This window comes from Cyclopterus lumpus, chromosome 21 (assembly GCF_009769545.1).
Source record: "Cyclopterus lumpus isolate fCycLum1 chromosome 21, fCycLum1.pri, whole genome shotgun sequence".
In the NCBI taxonomy this organism is placed as follows: Eukaryota; Metazoa; Chordata; class Actinopteri; order Perciformes; family Cyclopteridae; genus Cyclopterus; species Cyclopterus lumpus.
Window position 1 is genome coordinate 25,706,870 of NC_046986.1, and position 18,989 is coordinate 25,725,858.

The 18,989-nt window shown below is 40.3% G+C and overlaps 1 protein-coding gene across 1 annotated transcript; it reads left to right on the top strand.

Moving 5' to 3' along the window:
- Positions 1-14: 14 nt before the first annotated feature.
- On the top strand, positions 15-17,703 carry wdr4 (WD repeat domain 4). The gene is made up of 11 exons (XM_034560995.1): positions 15-141; positions 1,814-1,882; positions 2,098-2,244; positions 2,338-2,494; positions 3,509-3,621; positions 5,524-5,584; positions 5,937-6,041; positions 9,913-9,974; positions 12,364-12,550; positions 12,838-12,907; positions 17,061-17,703. The coding sequence occupies exons 1-11, from the start codon at positions 23-25 to the stop codon at positions 17,249-17,251; spliced, it is 1,281 nt and encodes a 426-aa protein (XP_034416886.1). The 5' UTR covers positions 15-22; the 3' UTR covers positions 17,252-17,703.
- Positions 17,704-18,989: the final 1,286 nt, after the last annotated feature.

An 18,989-nucleotide genomic window follows, 5' to 3' on the forward strand; every position in this document is an offset into this window, starting at 1 on the left:
TTTAGCGCGCGACGAAATCCGCATGTGCTACCGTCGCATGATACCCACACACACAACCATGGCTGCCGTTGCTTTCTGTGGAGAGTGGTTTATTTTCGCCTGTGACAAGAAACTCGTTGCAACTCACAGCAAACAGGCCAGGTTTGAATCCCTCTTAACACATGTTTGTTCTCTTTAATGGGGTTTACCTGTGGGTTAGATTTGAATCCTTTTTAACACATGGTTGTTGTTCTCTTTAATGTGGGTTACCTCTGGGTTAGGTTTGAATCCTTCTTAACACATGTTTGTTCTCTTTAATGGGGTTTACCTGTGGGTTAGATTTGAATCCTTTTTAACACATGGTTGTTGTTCTCTTTAATGGGGTAAAACTGATGGAGTTAGGTTTGAATCCCTCTTAACACAGGTCAGGTTTCCTCTACCGAACAGCACGGTTAGCTAGCAGTAAGCTGGTGAGAGAGCTTCATTTCCAGGTCTTTATACGGGCATTGTCACATCATGTTGGTCTTTTTGCCTATTGTCTTACTTTTTGTGCACACAATTATTAAACATGCTGGTTTGTAGCCCAAATCTGATTTAGAGAATAAAGAAATTACGAATCTGTTTTCAGCAATAATATTGTTGGATGCTCTCTACCACAGATGTATTATAGTCGGTATCGGTATAGTAGTTTTCAATTTATTTATAATTAATTTATTACTCTGTCAGAACATAAAGATAAAATAAAGTTAGTATAGTACAGATTATTATTATTATTATTATTATTATTATTATTATTATTATTACTACAAATGGTCTCAACCAGCCCGAAACAATTGTACTGCTTTTAATTTAATTGGGCAGGAAACAGCCCAATCTGTCAACACTTGGAACAATAGTTTATTAGTAATGTACTTAATTCAAATATAATGTTTTGGATACAAATGGAAAGTTGATGAAAACTGAAATGTGACTAAGTTTTGTCACTGCCAAAATAGATACATTTAAAATAAATAATATAGTAATTTTAGTCAATAACTTAACCTTCAATATATGTTAGAATATATGAGGAATTAATAAGCAGTAATTTATGGATTTAAAATGGAGTCTAACTTAATTTAATAACTTCACACTTTTCTCAGGTGCTTTTTAAACTCTGAGAAGTGCCGGACAATGCAATAATATATTGAACTAAATTTATATTTATATTGTTTTTATTATTGATAAATGTCAAACAACAAATTTAAGTGCTTTTCAAATTAATCGATATTAGTCACTTATTCTACCTGGTCACATGTAATCTTTTTAATTCATGTTCATACTTATTCATTGTACTCGTATTCTATATTCATTTAGTTAATTTGATTGTTTATTCATTTATTTTCTGTTTAGTAATTTGATGGTGTAGTTGGTCCAATACATATTTCATTCATAAACTATATGAAATTATAAGTCACTGTACACCATGACACAAACTCTGTCACCCCTGAGATTGAAGCATAGTTGATTAATAATCACATTTTGAAGTTTCCCCTATTGGGTGTCGTACTAATTTCGATCTAATGTTAAATCCTATATCTTAAACTAATTGATTATACAAGCTGAAGCTATGTGACATCACTCTTCACCGTTCTACAATAATTGATGGTTTATGATTCATAATTAAGTAAAATTATAAACAAAATCTACACCAACAGAAGTTGGAATAGGCATTTTATTTTCCTGATATTTAAAGATGCAGGTGAACTGAACTCCTGATGAATGCTAAAAATATAACAAAAGTATTTATGAAAATGTCTTTGTGCAGGAACTCATCCAAATGTGTACTTTATTACAGAGACGTGTTTGTGTTTGACTGCAGCACTGCTGAGAAGAAGCCAAAGAATGGGAAGGATGATAACAGCAGGTAAGAACAAGTGCATGACTCCTGGTTGTCAAGGAAGTGGGTCTGTAGGTAATGAGACCATTTCTGAAGCATTGACGCATCTAAACACAGGAATAAGAAGAGAAATGAAAGGAGAAAAAAAACACAAAAAGTGAGATTTAACATAATTAGGTTTACATGTTTTAGACTAAGAACATATCCAAAGATTAATAGATACTTGTCTCCCCTGTCATCAGTGATGGCGGTGCCTCAGAGGAAACAGGAAGTGACAAAGTCCTTGCCTTTGCCGTGTCTTCATCTGGAAAGCTAGTGGCGCTGACTGATGACACCAAGAGACTTGTCCTGTTTCGCTGTGAGCCGTCATGGCAGTGTATCAGCATCAGGTAAAACTTAATCCACAGCAGCTTTATGTACTGCACAGATAAGGATGCAATGTGGAAATAGTTGCTGTGTGCTTGTGTGTGTGTGTTACACAGGTGGGTGGTGAGGAGGTGTACCTCCCTGATGTTCAGCCAGGCGGAGGACGAGCTGCTGGCGACTGACAAATCAGGAGATGTGTACTCCTTCTCAGTGTTGGAGCCGCAGAGAGAGGGAGAGCTGAAGATGGGCCACCTGTCTATGCTGTTAGCTGTAGTAAGGAATGCCAATGCTGGGCAAACACAACTGTAGTCTGGAGAACTAATAACAATATGTCTCAATATTTGCAGATGTTTAAAGACTCATTTAAATGGTATTCAGAAAGTTTGGTGCATACCCCGGTTTAGGAGCCAATCTGCTGGTTGAGTTATGTGCAGAGGAAAAAAGTATCTAAACATTTGGCAATATCTGTAGACCCCTAAATCTCTCTGCTCTGAGGCCCACCAGCACTACAAGAAAGAATATTGATTTTTTTTACTTTTTCAAAAAACATGTTAATGCTACTTAAAGGGGCAAAGATTTTATTTTTAATTAATGTGTCACTAAGTCACTAACTGGGGGCGACGAGCTATCAAGACTTTCTTTTCCATGCGCTGCTCATTGTTTAGTCCGATTTGCAACTTGGGATGCTAGACTGAAGTTTAGAGAACAAGTGAACAACCAGATTGTTTCTCAAGTTTACACACTTATTCTAAAAACCTCAAAAGCTAAATGACCATCAGGCAGTAGCCGGTGGGTTTCCAGATTGCATTTCAGCCTATGCATTCCGCCTCTTTTGCTCTCCACACACACTGTAACCAAATGTTTAAATGCCAAAATATTGTTCTGTTGCCTACTGCATATGAATTTGTGTAGATTAATGACCCACTGATAATTGCAATAGTTATAATAGTTATAAAGTATACATTTACATTATGAACTGGGAGTCTGTGGTGATGTTCCTGATTGAAATTAATTTTTCCCAGAGGCCATCCATATTTTTGTAATTATTTGCAATGGGAGTGTGAAGAGGTGGTAGGTGTCTATTCTGTTGCATCATTGCCATTTATCGGTTCCCAAAAAAACTCCTCTACTTTGGGTTAAATTGTTATTGTCTTACAGCAACAAAAGGCAGAACATGAAATGTTCCTGGCAAGAACACTGCTGACACATTGATCCGTGGCTTATTAGTGTCTCTTAATGTTTCTGAGTTGAGCGACTGAATGATTGGCCCCTTCTGCTGGCTTTCAGAGCATGTCGCCAGACGACAAGTACCTCATCACAGCAGATCGTGACGAGAAGATCAGAGTGAGCCACCTCAGGTCGCCATACAACATCCAGTCCTTCTGCCTGGGACATCAACAGTGAGTGAGTGAGTGAGTGAGTGAGTGAGTGAGTGAGTGAGTGAGTGAGTGAGTGAGTGAGTGAGTGAGGTGAGTGTGTGGCAGTGCAATGTATCTATGTAAAAGTTTTATCCTAAAAATAAACTGGCAGCACAGGTAATCACTTCAATCAAAAATCCATCAAACAATGTAAAGCGTCCCAGAGGAGAAACTAAATCAGAAGTCCATCAACACTTATCACCGCAAGTCCACGTTACCAGCTCTTCCCATTTTCATTCCCAGTCTGCTCACCCAGCTCCTTTTCAATTCAGTTTATTTTATATAGCCCAATATCACAAATTATGAATTTGCCTCAGAGGGCTTTACAATCTGTACACATACGACATCCCTGTCACGGGGGAAAAAAGGGAAGAAACCTTCAGGAGAGAAACAGAGGAGGATCCCTCTCCCCGGATGGACAGATGAATAGATGTCATGTGTACAGCATGAACAGCATTACAGAGATACATAAATGCATTCAATGAATATGACAGAATGAGGTAGAGAGGAGAGGGGGCGGGGTGCATCAGCAGGGGCCATGGCGCATCAGCAGGGGCAAGGCAGGAGGCCGGCTCACCAGGCAGGAGGCCGGCTCGCCCGGCAGGAGGCATCAGACACAAGCCAGGTCCAATGGACCCTATGAGACGTGATGTCACAACGACTCCGGGGAGGAAGCAGAGTTAATAAGGTGCAATGGAGAGATGTAAATTCATCCATAAGTAGAGAGAGAAGAGGAGATGGGTGCTCAGTGTATCCTAAAACATCCCCCAGCAGACTATAAGCCTATGGCAGCATATCTAGGAGCTTGACCAGGGCAAACAAGATTCAGCCCTAACTATAAGCACTATTAAAGAGGAAAGTCTTAAGTCTATTCTTAAATGAGGTGACTGTCTGCCTCCCGGACTGAAAGTGGAAGCTGGTTCCATAAAAGAGGAGCTTGATAACTGAAGGCTCTGGCTCCCATCATACTTTTTAGGACTCTAGGAACCACGGCTTTGTAGGTGAGAAGAAGAATGTTAAATGTGATTCTTGATTTTACAGGGAGCCAGTGCAGAGCAGCTAATACAGGAGTAATGTGATCTCTTTTCTTAGTTTTTGTGAGTACACGAGCTGCAGCATTCTGGATCAACTGGAGGGACTTAAGAGACTTATTAAAGCAGTCTGATAATAAGGAGTTGCAGTAATCTAGTCTGGAAGTAACAAACGCGTGAACCAGCTTTTCTGCATCTTTTTGAGACAAGATGTGCCTGATTTTTAAAAAAATGTTACGTAGATGAAAAAATGCAGTCCTTGAGATTTGCTTAACGTGGGAGTTAAAGGACAAGTCCTGATCAAAGATAACGCCGAGATTCTTTACAGTGGTGTTGGATGCCAGGGCCTAGTAAAATAACTTAACATCAGGAAGTTGCAGGTCATCCATGTTTTTATGTCTTTAAGCTAGTTGGTCTCCTCTGTTTTGATCGATAGATATAATTGAGTATCATCTGCATAACAATGAAAGTTTATGGAGTTTCCTGATAATGTTGCCCAAAGGAACCATATATAAGGTAAATAAAATTGGTCCAAGCACAGAACCTTGTGGAACTCCATGATTAACGTTGGTGGTAATTGAGGCTTCATCGTTTACAAATACAAATTGCAGCTTTGTGCTCTCCCCACTGCCCTTTTGAAGCTATCTGGCCCTGTCTCAATTAGGTGGCTTAAGCACCTACAGCTGGGTGAGTGCTGAGACCTCCTGGGAGGTGTATTGTGGGTCACGGTGGCCATTTTGTGATGTGGCCGCCAATCCCTTGTGGGGATGTAGCGTCTCTCCACTACATGGCCCTTTGTGATGGCACAAAAGTGTTTATTGATGAATACTATTCCTTTTGTTTTTTCTTTCAGGTTTGTCAGTGCTCTGCTGGTCCCTTCAGGTCATCCACACTGGCTGCTGTCTGGATCGGGGGTCTGTGTGCATTTCAAGTACATTAAACATATATACGCAGGAGGTGAACTGAGAGTCCTGATCATTTCAACTAAATGTTTAAAACGGCTAAATTATATCAACATCTGTTTACAATGTCTCTCACAACAAGTCTCATTTATCCAGTTATAGGCTCGCTTCTTCACAATCGCATGCATCTTCTCTAAAACCTCACCTTTTAACAACTTCCGCATAAACAGTCTCACACATGGGCACTTACAGCAGCAAAGATCTCCTGTACATTGAAACTTTGACAGCAGAAGATCAAACTGACCCAGAGGTTTCTTCACGGAAGATAATCTGAAACCAATAGGATGTAACATGCGTTTGTCAGGACGGGAGCATGAAGCTGTGGGAGTACGAGTCTGGGCGTAAGCTGCAGAGCTGGGACCTCAAGGAGCTTGAAGATGCACCGAGCTCTGAGGCTGTCAAACACAAGGTGAGCACATCTTGATAACTAGTGAATCCTGGACCCTTCATCTTTCTCTAAAATATCTCACCAACTATTGGATGGATTGATGCAAAATGGTTCAGACATTCATGGTCGCCAGGGGATGATTCGACTCTGACTTTTCCTCAAGCATTACTCTGGGTACATCCCAAGTCTCTTGTCGTTTCCTCACTTGAACCGGACGTTGTTCTGCGCCGCCATATTGACGGCCGTCTCAAAGCTCTTATTCAGCTCTGAGGAGCGAGGAGGCACGAGAGCGGGCTTCCAGGAAGTGTTTTAACGCTCGCCACGCCTTCTCATTGTTTATCAGGGATTTGATTGGACGCTGCAGCTGATCTGATTGATCGCTGGAGTTTCATAGAGTCAAATCATCCCCTGGAGTTTCATACCAGAGTGAAGACAGATCACAGATTAAACTCAAGTGTTATATATATATATATATATATATATATATATATATTATATTATATTCAGTTTATTTTGTATAGCCCAATATTACAAATTTGCCTCAGGGCTTTACAATCTGTACACATATGACATCCCTGTCCCAGGACCTCACATCGGATGAGAAAAAACTCCCCCAAAATAACCTTTCACAGGGAAAAAAGGGAAGAAACTTTCAGGAGAGCAACAGAGGAGGATCCCTCTCCCCGGATGGAATAGATGTCATGTGTACAGAATGAACAGCATTACAAAGTTACATAAACACATTACATGAATATGACAATGTATGAATGGAACGCCAATCCATGAAACAGAAGGAGGTAGAGAGGAGGGGGGGCGGGGCATCAGCAGGGCCAACGCGGGAGGCCCGATCACCAGGCATCAGACACCTCCAGGTCCAATGGACCCTATGAGACGTGAAGTCACAAAGACTCCGGGGGCGAAGCAGAGTTAATAAGGTGCAATGGAGAGATGTAAATTCATCCATAAGTAGAGAGAGAAGAGATGGATGGGTGCTCATTGTATCCTAAAACATCCCCCAGCAGCCTATAAGCCATCCTACTTTTTAGGACTCTAGGAACCACAAGTAGCCCCACATTTAGTGACCGCAGCTCTCTAGTGGGGCAATATGGTACTACAAGCTCCTTAAGATATGATGGTGCATCACCAATCAAGGCTTTGTAGGTGAGGAGAAGACTTTTAAATGTGATTCTTGATTTTACAGGGAGCCAGCGCAGAGCAGCTAATACAGGAGTAATGTGATCTCTTTTCTTAGTTTTTGTGAGTACACGAGCTGCAGCATTCTGGATCAACTGGAGGGACTTAAGAGACTTATTAGAGCAGCCTGATAATAAGGAGTTGCAGTAATCTAGTCTGGAAGTAACAAATGCGTGAACCAGCTTTTCTGCATCTTTTTGGGACAAGATGTGCCTGATTTTTGAAATGTTACGTAGATGAAAATGCAGTCCTTGAGATTTGCTTAACGTGGGAGTTAAAGGACAAGTCCTGATCAAAGATAACACCGAGATTCTTTACAGTGGTGTTGGATGCCAGGGCCTAGTAAAATAACTTAACATCAGGAAGTTGCAGGTCATCCATGTTTTTATGTCTTTAAGACATGCTTGAATTTTAGCGAGCTAGTTGGTCTCCTCTGTTTTGATCGATAGATATAATTGAGTATCATCTGCATAACAATGAAAGTTTATGGAGTTTCCTGATAATGTTGCCCAAAGGAAGCATATATAAGGTAAATAAAATTGGTCCAAGCACAGAACCTTGTGGAACTCCGTGATTAACGTTGGTGGTCATTGAGGCTTCATCGTTTACAAATACAAATTGAGATTGATCTGATGAATAGGATTTAAACCAACTTAGTGCGGTACCTGAAATGCCAATCGACTGATCCAGTCTCTGTAATAGGATGTCATGATCATTGGTGTCGAACGCAGCACTAAGGTCTAATAATACCAGTACGGAGATGAGTCCTTTATCTGATGCAATTAGGAGGTCATTTGTAATTTTCACCAGTGCTGTCTCTGTGCAGTGGTGTTTTCTGAATCCTGACTGAAACTCCTCAAATAAAATATTCTGATGTAGAAAGTCACACAACTGATTTGCAACTACTTTCTCAAGGATCTTAGAGAGGAAGGGAAGGTTAGAGATCGGAAACTAAGGGACTAAGATGCAAACAGGGATGCAATTAAGAGACTTAATGGTAACATGGGGGTGCATCCCAAGTCTCCTAATTGCATCCCTGTTTCTCTCACTTGCATCTTTTCCTTGCGTCTCTCTTTGCATCCCTGGTGGGCAGGACTAAGACGCACCATTTGTGGTTTGGGGGGGAAATTTCTCAACATCTATTGCCATGAAATTTGATGCATACATCGATCTTATACATTATTATGCCTTTGGTGATCCTCTGACTCTTTGATGTATGACCAAAGCTGTGCTTTGTGTTAATATTAGCACGTTAACTAACTATTTATCCCTATACCTCAGACAAACCGCATGAAATGGCATACCTAAAATTATTCAAGAATAGCTCCTCAACTATAAGGCTTATATGCAAAATGTTGGTCTCGTTTGAAAGGGAAGGAACTAAGAAAAATGAATCCATTCTAAGTCGATATATTTATATTTCCATTCCAGAGTAAGCAGAGATGCACTAAAGTGATTGGGTAGCCTACTTCTAGTCCGTGGTTAGTATCACAGCTAAGCTAACGTTAGCTTTTAGCAACGGCCTGGAAGGATATAGCCAATCAGAAGCAGAGTAGGGGCTGTGCATGTAGGTAGCCTGCAAGTCCATTTAGGATCGGACCCCAAGCTGATGTGGTAGGCCGAGTACATCTTGTACCGGTACGGGGTCCGTTGGGTAATGAAGCTAAGATGTGTTAGCATTTAGCTCAAAGCATGCCTCCATCTCTATTGTCTTCTTACCTACGAGTCCCTTGCGCACCTTGGTGACGTCATCACAACAACACTATTACAAACAGGAAGTAGTCAATATACTACAAATGGCTAGTAAACAAATGAGCTTCTCATGAGAGCATTTTAGCATATTTCTGTGTTTTTAAAGGCCTGACATTGGCGATATTCCCAAAAAGAAAAAAGTCTGTTTTAACGACTGTTTAAAAACTTTTAAAATCAGGATTCAAATTCTAAAATGACTCCCACGTTTCTAATGTTAGTTTTAATCTGTTTGCTATCATTGTTGCTGGTCTTTATGCCCCATCATGAACACAGACACATGCTGGCCGGTGTGGGAAGGAAAATGATTGAAGTGCAAGTGCAGGCAATAAACCAGACTTCAGACCACACGGTTTCGTCTTTTCATACTGCTTTGTTTCTTCAACTTGGGAAACTGCTGCTAGTCTTCACCTCAGTATGGTGGCATGATCAAACCACTTCTTCTATAGTCAGATAACCTATTTATGTGCAGCTATACTGCCACAATATTGCTTTTCTTTCTTTTTTAAAAGGATCATTCCACACTATTCCAGTACAACACAAGCGGTTTCACTGGAAGTAGCCCTAACACTACAGCAAAGAGCAGAAAGAGGCTGATGATAATTCTCTAATGGGTCGTTTGTTACTACGAGCGACACCTTTCAAACTAAACATAGTCATTTAATCTATTGGGGAAATAAAAAAGATGTATTAATGCAGCTTTTGTGTCCGTAATCTTTCAAGCCCTACCTTTGAGATGTTTAAAGCCGGCAACTGCTGCTGCTAAAGAGAGCTTTTTGTTGGTGAGTTTCTTCTGAACACTTTCAATCAGGCAAAGCCATGTTGGTGCTCTTATTTATTAAGTACCAGTTCAAAGACGGTAAGTAACAATTCCCCTATTTTGTTAAAAGAACAATCTGATTCCTGAGATGACTTCACTACTGTCCGTCTCTGTTTTATTTCCCACAAGGCAACTGTATGCCGTATCACCAGCTCTCCTGACTCTCGCTATGTAGCTGTGCAGTGTGAGAGGTGAGTGTAACTTCCTATGTATGAATCAGTCATTTTAATCTGCAGGTAGACAACAAGTGTGCTTTCACAAGCACTCTGTTTAAACATGGAATATAAATATTTTTGGGGATGCTGCTAATTTAAATGATGAAGGCAAATAACCAGGTAGAACAAAACGTAAACGTACTTTGGTGTTTCATTTGACCTCTTTACTTAAGATATACCAAACCAGATAATAATGAGAATAAATGTGAAACAAAATTCAAATCATACCCTCTGAACAAAAAAGAAATCTGGTTTAAATTGAAATCAGGAAGAAATTACAACCCAGAAAAAAAGATTAACCTGTATATTCGCCCAAAAATATTGTATGTTGCATAAGCAAAGGTTTTAATAAAAAAGTCCCTTTTTTTAATTGTAAATGAGATGTATTGGAATCCAACTGCATATTATTTTCAGTTAGTATATCGATTGCTTTAATGATATACACCGGCTGATTCATCCCCGGTGTCTGGGGGAGAGGTACCGCAGGTCCTTTCTCCCCGCTGCTGTCAGGCTACACAACAAGCTGAGCTCCCAGTAGGCCACAAACACTTTGGACTTCGCACTGAACAGCACTTTAGCCCAGTTGCCCAGTTGTGCAATACTAATACGTTTAAGTACTTTTTAAAAAAAATTTAAATTTATTTTATACACTTTATCCACTTTATTCTATTTCTACTCCGTCTGTATATATAATATTCTTCTTGTTTTTTACTCTTTTATCTTAATTCTGTTATTATACTACTTGTTTTACTTATTACTGTGAGCAATGCTGCTGTAATCCTGTAATTTCCCCACTGAGGGACTAATAAAGGATTATCTTATCTTATCTTATCTTATAACAACATCAAATCAGATCAACAGTCCACAGCAAAGAGAGACTGAAATTAGAGTGACCCACAGAAAAGCAGAAAATCGTCACATTTGGAGAAACTTGCAACAAAGAATGTATACTGAAAAATGATAATTATTACTGAAAATATGTGTGGGCCATTTTGTACAGCGTCCTTATCTGGATACAAACTATGGAGAGCAGACAGATATTTACAAATAATTAGCGTCCCTTTTTTAGGCACTCAACAGCTACATTGTGTTTATTTACGGTTTCTTGATTAAAAAGTAATCAACCGATAAACCAATCAGTGCCAGGGGCAGTTTTTGAAACTGTTGGTAAACCGGATAATATTAACTACAGACCACACTGACGCTGATATCAAGGCCCTTCTAAATTCATCCGAAGTAGCGAAAAGCACTGATGTCTGCAAATATTTATTATTTTCTTCTGTCTGTTATTTTTTATTTTCGCTCAGCTCCTCTCTTGATTGAAACACAGGAATGAAGTATGTTGTCATGGCAATGCATCACTGTCCACTTACAATAACGTTGGATTGAAGCGGACATGTTAGTCTCTACTGATTTAGTTAGTGAAAATCAAATCGACACATACAGAGGGGAGAGGGACTAAAGCCTGAAAAAAAACATACACACATTTCCTTTACAAAGACACAAGTCAAGAGAGCAGCAATACAACGCTCAACTTAACCTTTCATATACATATACATATATATATATATGTATATATGTATGTGTGTGTGTATGTATGTATGTATGTATGTATATATATATATATATATATATATATATATATATATATATATATATATATATATATATTTCACCAGTCCTGATATGCATGTCAAATTTAATAACTTTTGGGATATGATAAAGGCCCCAAAAACACTTTCATTGCTAGAGAATTAGAAGAATTCTTCGAAAAACAATAGGTTCCTCTACGACGAAGTCGTCACGAGGACCCTAATAAAGTGAACAAATTAATGGATTCTAAAAAAGGGAAAAGAAAACCTAACAACCATGTAGAAGTGGAGTGAGTAAACATGTAATCTGACCCGGTTGCACCAAAGACAAGGACTAAAAATAACTGTATAGAAATAGACTTTCTTCTTACTAAAGTTCTCTTTTACTTATTTAGGTCCTATGGAGGTAGCGGTATTAAACTGAATGTTTCACAAACAGTTTAAAGTTTCTCAGTCACTCAAAGTTCTAAACTTTTTTCGAGAGTTGCTGTGGACAGGAAGCTGCTTTTTTCTTGGTCGTGACGGGGACACCTCCGCTGGCTTTAAGCTGTGTTGGCCTCTTCAATGTATTTTTGAACCTATGGAGGCACAAGGTCACTGTGGAGCTGTATAGTGTAGATGACACTTAAGGTCACTGAAGGTCAGAGTCGCAAAGTGAAGCCGTCACTTCAATGTTCCCCGTTCAGAATACATTCAAACCAGTGATGGATGAATTGATGTTGAATCAATCAAGTGATTGATTCAACAGTTTGATGTGTCCTGTATGTCCTCAGAGTGTCCACCATTCAGTTTTTTACCCTGGACCAGGAGGGCGAAGAGAAGCTGTTGCCACATAGCAGGCTCTCCCTGCCCCACTGCCCCCTGGACATGGCCTTTGACCCGGAGGGCCGTCTCTGGGTGCTTATGGACTCCAGTGATGCACCACTTCAAATGTACACACTCAAACAAGACTCCTGGGAGGTAGTGTGTGTGTGTGTGTCGAATTCAGCAGTATAGTAGAAAGTATGACACTGCGGTTTACTGCAGGACATTTGTGGCTCCTATCATTTCATGAGGTAGACAAAACCCCTGGGAATCTCCTGTTATTAAAAGTCATTTTTTAAAGGGAGCTGCTTCTGTATGATGTATTCATTCTGCAGTGGTGTACTGACTGTCCATTTGCTACTGTGGCCATCTTTAGTATTCAACTTTTCCTCTCCTGTGTGTGCTGACTCTGTCTGACCTGCACACTCTCTTGCTCCATCTAGTGTGATGCTGGGAGCCCTGAACTGAACAGAGTGACTGAAGCCTTCAAGCCACACTTGGAGACACTTGAGGGTACACACACGCACACACACACATTCTTTTAGCCTCTTCTCAGTGCATCTCCTATGTCCTACCTCTCAGATCACTGTGGGCTGGGCCAGCCCTGCGGTGGGGCTTCAATGGGGACAGGATGGGCCTGATTTTAGAAATTTTCGGGAAGTTAAAAAGGCAGTTCTTAAAGTTTTCTTTCTGAGAGTTAAATGTCCAACTGTGGCTTAGTGGTGAGCAGGGTCGTCCTTCAATCAGAGGATCGGCAGTTCGATCCCGGGCTCCGCTAGCCCATGTCGATGTGTCCTTGAGCAAGACACTTGACTCAATGTCTCCACTGTGTGAATCTGTGTGAACCTTAGCCCCTCCCATCAGTGAATGAATGGGTGAATGATGTCATATAGTGTTAAAGTGCTTTGAGTGGTCGGAAGACTAGAAAAGCGCTTTATGTACTATAAGAACTGGACCATTTACCATGTAAAGTAAATATCCGGATTAAAGATAAGTCCAAGATTCTTTAGGGTGGGACTGAAGGCAATGCCATCTCTAGAGTAACTATTGGATCATTGTTTTCTGGCAGAGAGGCGCTAATTAATAAAAACTTTAAGTTGCCTCGTTGGGATGGGGTCTAAGAGACGGGTAGACGGTTTAGAAGTAGAAACCGTTTAAGAAGATTGGTCTAGGTTAATGGGAGAAAAGCATCTAAATATACACCAGGGTATTCAGCCGTTTCTAATGTACTCTATTTGAGGACAGACCGGTACTGGTTGAGGGCAAGAGATTATATATCTTGTCTCTAATAGTTAGAATGTTATTATTGAAGAAGTTCATGAAGTCATTACTACCAGTGGTGTATAAAGTATCCAAAAACAATACTTAAAGTAAGCAAAGGGTCAGAATTGAGAATTATGAAGTTTATTCTTTTAAGTGCTGTGGCTACCAAGGACAAGGAGTTTTGTTGAACATATTTGGGTTGGCTGTGACCCATCAAGGAGCAACAATGTTCAACATAATATATTGTACATAAGTATACTTTTGCATCAACTATGAAGTTATCATCATAATTCTCCGAAAAGCAATATGACACTAAAGGAGTTGTAACAGTGCATTTATAAGTATGCTCATTCCGACTAGAGGATGTAGAGGGCAAATGCAAAATATTGTGTTCATTATAAATATCAACTTGATGCATCAGGTCAGTGTTTTGAGAAAGGACACCTGCCTTGTAAACTCCTCTGGGCCTGATTTGAACACAATAGGCAAAGGTTTTGCTCAAGCTGAATCTGCATTTAGGCGACTGCTACCATCATAACTCCATCTGATCATCCACAAAATGACTCAAAAATCAAAACATGATCAATACTAAAGCAGAAAGTAACAACCTAGTCATTACTGGAAACTGAAAAATGACCATTTTCAAAAGAACCTTTTGGGCTGAAGACGAGTCCTGCGATGCAGAAGCTGGAATTCAGTCATCCACCTGAACGGACACTTTGAGAGAGAACTATTACTTCCTTTATGTTTGATGATTGTGTCTAAGTTGCATGTGTGCATCGATGAACCTTGTGGGGAGCATGTGCCTCTGTAGAGGGATTTCTATGTTTGGTTTAAATTTCTGGCTGATTTTGAGCTAATATTAAACTATGCCTTCTGTTTCTGCACACTCGCTGAATGACACATTTATATTTGTGAATGTGCACCTTTTGCCCTCTCCTCACAGTCACTGCTGCTCCTCACACTCAACATGTTACTTCCTGTGCTTTACATTACATTACATGTCATTTAGCTGACGCTTTTATCCAAAGCGACTTACAATAAGTGCATTAAACCATGAGTCCAAACTCAGAACAACAAGAATCAAGCAAGTACAATTTCTTCAATAAAGTTAAACTACAAAGTACTATCCGTAAGTGCCATTTAAGTGCTAAACAACAAAGTGCATTTAAGTGCTCCTACGGCATTTAAGTGCTACCTATTCAAGGTATAGTCGAAAAAGATGTGTTTTTAGTTTGCGACGGAAGATGTAGAGACTTTCTGCTGTCCTGATGTCAATGGGGAGCTCATTCCACCAATGAGGAGCCAGCACAGCAAACAGTCGTGACTTTGAGTGTTTTGCTCGAAGTGAAGGAGCTACAAGCCGATTGGCAGAAGCCAAGCGAAGTGAACGGGCTGGGGTGTACGGTTTGACCATGTCCTGGATGTAGACCGGACCCGATCTGTTCGCAGCACGGTACGCAAGTACCAATGTTTTGAAGCGGATGCGGGCGGCCACCGGTAACCAGTGAAGGTCGCGGAGTAGTGCATCACATTTTGTGTCATGTTTCTTTTCTCATGCATAGAATTGATACAGCATGCCTGGATTTGAAGACTGTGAACCACAGTATTGTGTGGCCGTGTCCAGTTGGAGAGAGGCAGCACATGAAGTAAACAAGGAGTAGCTACTACTACTACTACTGATGTCTATAGGAATACAAATGCAGAAGGAATCGCTTCTTTAAATTTAGCTACAGCACTGTCAGTTAGACATCTGGTGTAGAAACTTTTGACTAACGGTGTATACTCCGGGAGTATAAACTCAAAAGTTATGAGGTAATGGTCTGACAGAAGAGGGTTCTGTGGGAAGACCTCCAAATGCTCAATGCCAATGCCATATGTAAGAACGAGGTCGAGGGTGTGGCCAAAGCAGTGAGTGGGTTTCTGTACTCTGACAGAAACCAATCAAATCTAATAATGAGATAAACGCAGAACTAGGGCTATCGACATCCACATGAATATTTAAATCACCTACAATAATAACTATCAGTTTTAAGGACAAAATTTGATAGAAACTCTGTTGGAATTGAGGAAATCCTCTGATCACTGTGGAGAAGACTCATTTCCAGACGGTTTTGACGCCGCCCCCTTTGCTGTTGACTCTCACCTGTGCACCTGTGTTTTTAGTACTCTTGTTTTTATGTTTTTTTTTAATGCCTAATGTCTTCTGATTCATGATCAGCGTGATCAAACGTTGTCGACTAAACCATGGCTGCACTTAACAATGGCACTTTAGTTTGCCTTCTACGGCTTTGTTTGATCTTTTTTTGGAGAACCGCTCAAACACTTTAAGTTAGGAGTGAAACTAGCCCACTTGTCATCTCCTATCAACTGCGGACTCCTGCATCAAGTGGACAGAATCTTGACTTTAATTTGCCAGATACCAAACCCGGGACCAGGAAGTCCGGCCGCAGAGGCGGGTTCCAGACCAGGAACAGTCGACCAGGGTTACAAACCTGTGCTACCCTCCGCTATTATGGGGAATGTCCGCTCCTTGACTAATAAGACGGATGAGCTGTCGGCCCACTTGAGATACGATTGGTAATTTGACAGAGCAGCCTGCTGTGTTCTACCGAGACCTGGCTGTCTGACAGGATGCCAAAGTCCCATGTGAAAATGGAGAGATTTTCACTACACAGAATTCTATGCTGTGCTCTGCTGGGGAGGCAGAGATACATAGGCTGTCTCAGTGATGGGCCTTACCTCGGACTCACTAGAGCCAAGTTAAAAACAAATGTTTCTTTTGAAGGCCATCCATTACACTTTTTTTAATGGACTCTTTCAGTGATACCTCAGTTTTGTTTTGAACACCTTTTTTCAACTGTGGTTTTTAGATTTAGCATCTTTCAGATGTCAATCAGGTTTCCTATGGCATTTTCTGGTGTTATTTATTCTTTGTAATGTGTTTGTCTGTTGTGGACTGTCTATTGTTTGTTGTATGTAAGAAACTTTGGTGGCAAATTAGTTTCTGGGATTAATAAAGTTTTCTAATTGATTACAATTTTTTCAATTCAGTTTATTTTGTACAGCCTAAAATCAGAAATTACAAATTATCCTCAGGGCTTAACATATCATACGACATCCCTGTCCCAGGATGTCATCGGATCAGGAAAACAGAAGGAACCCTTTCACAGGGAAAAAAGGGAAGAACCCTTCAGAAGAGCAACAGAGGAGGATCCCTCTCCCCTGGATGGACAGAAGCAATAGATGTCATGTGTACAGATGAACAGCATTACATAAACACATTCAATGAATGACATATTGGTCATATTTACAGAAATGAGATTTTGATTTATGTCTATACCTGCTATGTTTCATGTGGTTCCTGTCACCAACCATTTGCTCCTGCTCTCTTCCACAACAGCCTCCACAAGGATCGACAGCCGCTTTGAGCATCTGTACAAGGTGAGCTTTGACAATGTGACGGCATACCTGCAGAAGAAGCAGCAGAGACTGGAGGAGCAGCAGCTGAAGAGGGTGATGGCACAGAAAGCAAATGGCAACAAGAAGGCCAAGAAGGAGACGGCAGAAGCTGGAATTCAGTCATCCACCTGAATGGACACTTTGAGAGAGAACTATTACTTCCTTTATGTTTGGTGATTGTGTCTAAGTTCCATGTGTGCATCGATGAAGCCCGTGGGGAGCATGTGCCCCTGTAGAGGGATTTCTTTTTTTTTTTTTATGTTCTTGATGATTTTGAAAAGTAAATGTTGCAGCTAAGATTAAACTATACCTTCTGTTTCTGCCACACTTGCTGAATGACACATTATATTTGTGAATGTGCACCTTATGCCCTCTCCACAGTCACTGCTGCTCCTCACTCTCAACGTCCTGTGCATTACATCACATTTTGTCATGTTTTTGTTGCATGAAGTAGACAAGTAGTAGTGTTTTCCAGCTCTCTCAGTGTAACGGAATTGTTTCCTGGTCTGGACAGTTTTTAAGCGAACTTTCTAATAAAAAACAATTTAAAATATTGATAACATGATCAATATAATAAAATTGTATAATGTTTTCAGTTTAATGGTGTTAAACTACTACTTATAATAAAGACAGTTATCATCCCTGTCAAGAGTGGAGATGTTTTCTCTCTCCAGCTCTCTGACTTTAAAAGTTATTGGAGAAAGTTGTTTGTTGTCCTCTTGATGTTCAGACCCACATTGAACATATTTTAACCAGATGGTGAATCAGAAAACAAATCTAATATATAACTAGTTTAATCTGATCCGTCTTCACTTGTATGAATCTGTCCGATCAGCTGCAGCGTCCAATCAAATAACTGATGAACAATGAGGGGTCGTGTCGAGCATTAAAACACTTCCTGGAAGCCCGCTCTCGTGCCTCACTCCTCAGAGCAGAATAAGAGCCTTGGGACGACCGTCAATATGGCGGCACAGAACAACTTCCGGTTCAAGCGAGGATCGAGGAAACGACCATTAAGAGACTTGGGATGTCTACATGCATGAAGGCATTGAGTTGCTGCCACGTAATGGGCTGATTAGATGAGCAGTTGAAGAGATGTACCTAATAAAGTAGCCATTAGGTGTAAATTGTCTTGTTATTAAAGCTTCCTATCTCTAAGACAGTTGTTTGAACTTGGAAAGTGGGATGTCTTACAGTATGACTTCTTCCCCACACAAAACATTTCTTTGATACAGTTTTGGGTGTTGGGATAGTGTTTGTCTAGTCAGTCAGGAATATACTACTCCACAGTCAAATAGATGTTACAGGTTCCCATCTGTGGGCTTCTGATGGCATTGTGGATAGCCATAGGCTTTATGATTTGTGTTAGAACTTAATTTCATGCTTGAACTGGTGAATATTTGGTTTCCTTTCAGACTATTTGCATTTATGGATAGTTTTAAACTAAAGGCATCTACTGTCCAAAGCCTTTTCTTTCTGTTAATTCATCTTAGTACCACATACCTGTGGTGTTAGCAACACGTTTGTATTTATACAGACAGACCAACATATACATTGAATTGGAGTTGTGTTTGTGTCACCATAATTTAAGTCACTCTCTTTTAGGTGTGTTTTTGGTCTCCACCAACTCCTGAGGGAAACATCTGTCTCTTCAGCTGCTAAATGCTCCTCTATGTTCACCAGCTGGTATCTGGCTATGTCTGTCTGCTGTTGCTGCTGAGCAGGAAGTGTACAGTGGCTTTCTCAGAACTCTTCTTTGAAAACGTGTCTGCATTACGTAAACCCAAAACAATGCGCTGAAAGATGCTATAAAGATTCCGACCAGCAAAGCTGAGGGGAACTGTAGTTCAGATTCTTTTCACACTTCATA

Excerpts from the sequence above, each read along its gene's own strand:
- wdr4 (XM_034560995.1), top strand. The coding sequence starts at position 23 with ATGTGCTACCGTCGCATGATACCCACACACACAACCATGGCTGCCGTT. Across the intron at positions 9,975-12,363 it reads GTAGCTGTGCAGTGTGAGAG|AGTGTCCACCATTCAGTTTT; the intron begins GTGAGTGTAACT and ends GTATGTCCTCAG. Across the intron at positions 12,908-17,060 it reads ACACTTGGAGACACTTGAGG|CCTCCACAAGGATCGACAGC; the intron begins GTACACACACGC and ends CTTCCACAACAG.